Consider the following 4945-nt stretch of genomic DNA (forward strand, 5'->3'; position numbering starts at 1 on the left):
TCCTATAGATCGAATATTTGCTTTTTGGGTTTGCTTTTGTTTGGTTTAAAACACTTTATTTCTTGGGTTTATCTTTTGAGCCTTTTGCTGGTTTTCTTCTTGTTTTTGTTTCTTTTTTGTAGATGCAACATTTACGTGGTTGTGTGTCGTTTATGGTAAAAGTACATTAGTTATTATGTTTAAGAGATAAATACAATAAATACTAATCAATAAATTATAAATACAATCAATAAATTAGCCATCAAGGCATGTCATATCATAATAATAATAATATACTCGTACTTTATTTTTAAGTTTACTACAATAATAATAAAATCTACTATGTTCAGTTTGTTTACTTGCTCTGGGGGCTCTGCGTTTACGCCCAAGAAGTTTACTTACAGATCTACAAGTTTGTATTTTATTTCTGATTTATTATGCAACTGCTGTGAGCGTTGCCGTGTGTGTGAGTGAGTTTGTGGATAAACATTTAATACGAGTGCGCACACACATTCATTGTCTATTATAATAAGTATTTAGGATTATTCTTCCTCCTTTGGGCTTGATAATTATTCCTCCTAAACGTGCATTAGATGTGTGAGAAGTGTGAGAACTTTTGATTGGCAGATTACCCTTTTGCGATTCCCTTTATATAAATTCTTCTAGAGGTTCCACCAGCTACACTTCCCTCTCAAAAACTACACTAATTGTTGGCTGCATAAAACATTTAAATTGTGAAAAATGCAAATACATAACTATGTATGTATCTATGTATGTAATTATGTATCTGTATCTACGTTTTGAGCTCTGTTGCTGAAGCGTCTCCTACTTCGTGTATTTCTTTTTCTTTTTAATTGAGTTTAGAAATCTATTTGCTGACATTTTAATTCTTCTTTTTTTGTTTAATGTTTTGGATAACTGCATAATTATGTATTGGTGTGTGCGACCTCCGACCTCTGACCTCTCCCCTTTCCCCCTCTTATAATTTGACTAGCACAAGTACTTCTTTTTGGGTTTCATCATGCGAATGCGTCATTTGGAGCCCAATCCGTTCGCCACCAAGGCACTGGGCGTGGCAGCAGCCACAGCCGCAGCCGCCGCACTGCCTCCACCGCCAGATCCTCCGCCGCCTGGGCCACCGCTGCCACCACTCGGACCCACACTGGCCGCAACAATTGCCTCACGGGCACCCGCCGCTGCCGCTGCCGCTGCTGCCGCCGCCGCCTGCAGATGGGCTGACGAGGTGGGCGTGGGAGGGGATCGCGTGGCCATCGCAGTGCGAATGCTGCCGGCTGCGGGGTGCAAGTGCTTGGCACTCATTTCGCTGGCCCTGGTGTTGCCACAGACCTGCAAAGACGCAACGAAGGAAAGAGAAGGGGGGAAACAGTGTTAAGATCAGTGGGAAAGCGGGATGAGGGGTACACCCACCTGATGATGGCTATCCCAGTCTCTGTATTGGCACGAGGCGCTGCAGTAGCGAGCCATGTTGCAGCCCGAGCAGGTTTCGGTGGCCTTGCGACCGCAGTTCCAGCACTGCTGCTGCAGTGTCCCGTTCTGAAAAGCGATTGAGGGACAACTTTTGATTAGGAAATAACTTCACTGCTTTGCAGGACATTTCTGCACCTACATTCTGGGCCGTGGTGATCGACGGCGACTTGTTGTCCATCTCCCGCTCGCCGCTCGAGTGGCGACTCATTTCCATGAAGAACTTCTCCATGCGCAGCCGCTCCTGGGTCATGATCTCTGCGGCCCGCGTCTCGGCAGCCACCACAGCTCGCTGGATCTCGATGACCGCCTGTCGCTTGACCTGCACAGAGGAGGAGAAGGAAGAGAGTTAGCAGCTGGAGAGGATCGCTGTCGCGAGGGTAGACCCACCTGGGTGACTGCATCCTCGGCATTCCGCTTGAATTCGGAGACTTTCTCCTCGGTCTGGCGGCGCAGTTCGGCGAGTGCCGCTGGCGTTATCTCCTGCCCGCTGTTGGGATGCTGCGGCTCGATGCCACGCTGCTGGAGGATCGTGATGGCCCGCTTCGTCTTGTCCACCATGGCCGAGATGCAGTTGAGCATTGTGTGAATGTTTTTCCACTCTTCCTCGCCGCCGGCAGCCCCACCACCAGCGGCAGCATTCGGGTTGGCATTGGGATTGGCTTGGGGATTCGGATTGGGATTGGGATTGGGATTGGCGGCACGCTGTGGTGGAGCCGGATGGCGCAGCTCCCGCTCGTCGCGTTGCATGAAACCAGCCGCCGAGGGCAGACCCTCAGCCACCGAGACGGTGTAGTCGCCGTAGGCCATGACCGAGTGGGCGGGATGCATGGCCATGCGCTTGTTGGGCGGTGGGGGATATCCGGAGGCAGACACACCCCCGCCGCTGGCCATGTACTCGCTCCACTCGTGCAGTCCGTTGTGGCCGCCGTGCTCCATCATGGAGTCCGAGGAGCGACGCTTGAAGACAGCGCTGCCGTTCGCTGTGGGCGCCTCCAGCTGCACGAAGATGTCGCCAAACTCCGCGCCAAATTCCATCACCGCCGGCTCGTTGTTGGTCACGTACTGCAGCGCGGACTGGTTGGTGGCCCGGGCCAGGGCCAGGATCTCGCGCTGCATCAGCGTCACGCTGTTCTTCAGCAGCGGCATGACGTAGGGTCGCAGCGGCAGGTTGATGGCCTCCTGCAGCGCCAGGCGGAACTCCTCCAGCGAGATGGTGCCGCAGCAGAGCGACAGGACCAGCGCACGCACGCGCTCGCACACCTCCGGCTGGCCGAGATCCTGCGAGAAGTGCACCAGAGCGCCGAGGAACTTGCGCAACTTGGCCACGAGTCGTGCCTGCTCCACGTGAGCGGCTGCTGCGGCGGCGGCTGCGGCTGCCAGCGAGGCGGCATGCTGGGCACCCGGAGTGGGCGAGGTGCCCGAGGAGCCAACTCCGCCGTTGACCACCGGGGAGACACTCGCATTGCGCTGCGGTCGATGGTGCAGCTGCAGCGGTGAGTGTGGGGACCGAGGGGCGAGACTGCGTGCGGAGTCTGGCGGGGAATCGGGCGGAGTGCGACACAAGCGATCGCGTTCTCGCTCCCGCTCCCTCTCCCTGTCCCTGTCTCGACTGCTGTGGGATGTGGTGCAGTTGCTGCTGTCCTTGCTGCTGCTGCTCGACGAGGATGAGCTCTTGTCGCCGCCGCCGTTGCTGCTGCTGCTGCTGTTGGCTGTGTGCGGGAGATGGAGGAACAGGGAGCAGCTCGTTAGTTGTGTGTTAACAATAAACAAGAGAAACAAGTCCAAGTGCAAGTCCAAGTCCTGGACACACTCGAGCTGCCACATATCACAGGATGTGCAGCCCGAGGGGCATTACAAATGCATTAGCAGCAACTTGCCGAAAGGGTTTGGCCCAGTGGGTGGAGAGGAACGGAAGTTGCCACAAATACAACTATATATATGTGTGTGTGTGTGTGTATGTGTGTGTGTGCCACCGACCACAACATGCTACGGCACTTGTCCTCCTGCCACATCAGGGCGCAAGGGGGGAGTGTGCAACAACCAACTGGCAGCATTAACAAATTTGTTTGAACATGGGAAATAAATTAGCAAACATTTTTGGTCCACGTTGCACGTTCCCTCCTCCTCGCTCTGGTGTGGTCTTCTGTGGTGTGGTCTGGCATGGCACGGGGTGTGGCAAGTGAGGCAAGCAAATCAAGCACCACATAACGCACTAATTGCATGAGTGAAGAGGGCGCTGCAAAGGGGCCAGTGGGGCAGTGGCTGCAACACATTGCGGTACGTGCTGTCCCATCCGATTTCCCCAACCACCACTCCCCATCCCCATCCCCATCGCCAACCCAACCCATCCATGATCCTGCCAAAGCGATGTGCTGTAGCTCAAAAATGAAAAGCTTAACGCAAATCCGCAATGCGCAGATGGCCGGAGGAGCCGCTGGTACCCAGAGAGAGTGTGGCACAGGCGACAAACGAGTCAAAGGCGATTTGGTTGAGGCTTTGTTTGAAAAGAATTCCCAATGAATGTTAGTTTCGGTTTGGAACTTCAATTCTAAGCAAGTGGTCGAGAAACGACTAAAAAATGGCAACCCATTCTGGACACATTTTGTCGCCTGTGCCGGCGCTTTGATGCCCCAAACACACACACAGCCACACACAGACAAACTTTGTTTGCACAAGCTAATGGAAATTGTTTATGGGTCTCTCTCCCTCTGTCTCTCTGTCTCTGTGTTTGTGTGTGTTTGGTTTGGTCCTCCGGTGGGTGGCTGGCTGACAGACACGCCGAGAGGCGAATGTTGCTGCTGACGACGACGACGACGACGACGACGATGATGATGACGATGACGACAACGACGCTGGCAATGGCAGTCGTCGGTTGATGTTGCCGCTGCTGCTGCTGCCACTGCTGCTGCTGCTGCACAGTTTGCTTTTGTGATAATGATTGTGGATACAGCTGCAACTGGGTGTGTTTTCACAGCCATTCAGGCACGCCGCCGCCATGCCAATCGAAGGGACATACACAGGGAGAAACAGAGGCGGAAAGACGGACAAACGGGGCAGATACGCAGCACATAGTCGCCGTCGTAGTCGCAGTCGCAGTCGGAGGCGGTGGAGGCATCACTCACTCAGTCGGCGGCGCTTATCAAACGCCAAACATAGACAATGATGGATCACATGGATGTCTCCACGGCCCACTAACGAAGTCGGCAAACACAGCCACTCCCCACTGTACACCCCCTTTCTGCCTCCCTTAATTGCCTGGCTGTCTTCCCAGCCAAGCCCTTGCCCCCCGCTTTCTGTGGTACAATTGTAAAATATTGCACTTGACCGGGCTTAAAAGTTTTTCGGTTTGTTTGGGTTCTATTTGTTGTTGTTGTTGTTGTTGTTGTTGTTGTTGTTGTTGCTGGAAACCTCAACTGACCAAAAGTTGGTGCCCAGAGAGAGAGCCAGACCAGCAGCAGCAGCGGCAGCTGTAGCAGCT

The 4945-nt window shown here is 53.4% G+C and overlaps 1 protein-coding gene across 1 annotated transcript; it reads right to left on the reverse strand.

The window, feature by feature from the left end:
- Window positions 1-260: 260 nt before the first annotated feature.
- Window positions 261-3108, reverse strand: LOC117891360 (protein CBFA2T3). The gene is made up of 4 exons (XM_034796795.1): window positions 1855-3108; window positions 1607-1786; window positions 1408-1533; window positions 261-1326 (listed from the first exon to the last, which is right to left on the reverse strand). Exons 1-4 carry the CDS (start codon window positions 2611-2613, stop codon window positions 1012-1014), a joined length of 1380 nt encoding a protein of 459 aa, XP_034652686.1. The 5' UTR covers window positions 2614-3108; the 3' UTR covers window positions 261-1011.
- Between the last annotated feature and the right edge of the window lie 1837 nt (window positions 3109-4945).

The sequence above is a fragment of the Drosophila subobscura genome, chromosome E (genome assembly GCF_008121235.1).
Source record: "Drosophila subobscura isolate 14011-0131.10 chromosome E, UCBerk_Dsub_1.0, whole genome shotgun sequence".
Lineage (NCBI taxonomy): Eukaryota > Metazoa > Arthropoda > Insecta > Diptera > Drosophilidae > Drosophila > Drosophila subobscura.

Excerpts from the sequence above, each read along its gene's own strand:
- LOC117891360 (XM_034796795.1), bottom strand. The coding sequence starts at position 2,613 with ATGCCGCTGCTGAAGAACAGCGTGACGCTGATGCAGCGCGAGATCCTG. Across the intron at positions 1,787-1,854 it reads CCGAGGATGCAGTCACCCAG|GTCAAGCGACAGGCGGTCAT; the intron begins GTGGGTCTACCC and ends TCCTCTGTGCAG. Across the intron at positions 1,327-1,407 it reads ACTGGGATAGCCATCATCAG|GTCTGTGGCAACACCAGGGC; the intron begins GTGGGTGTACCC and ends GCGTCTTTGCAG.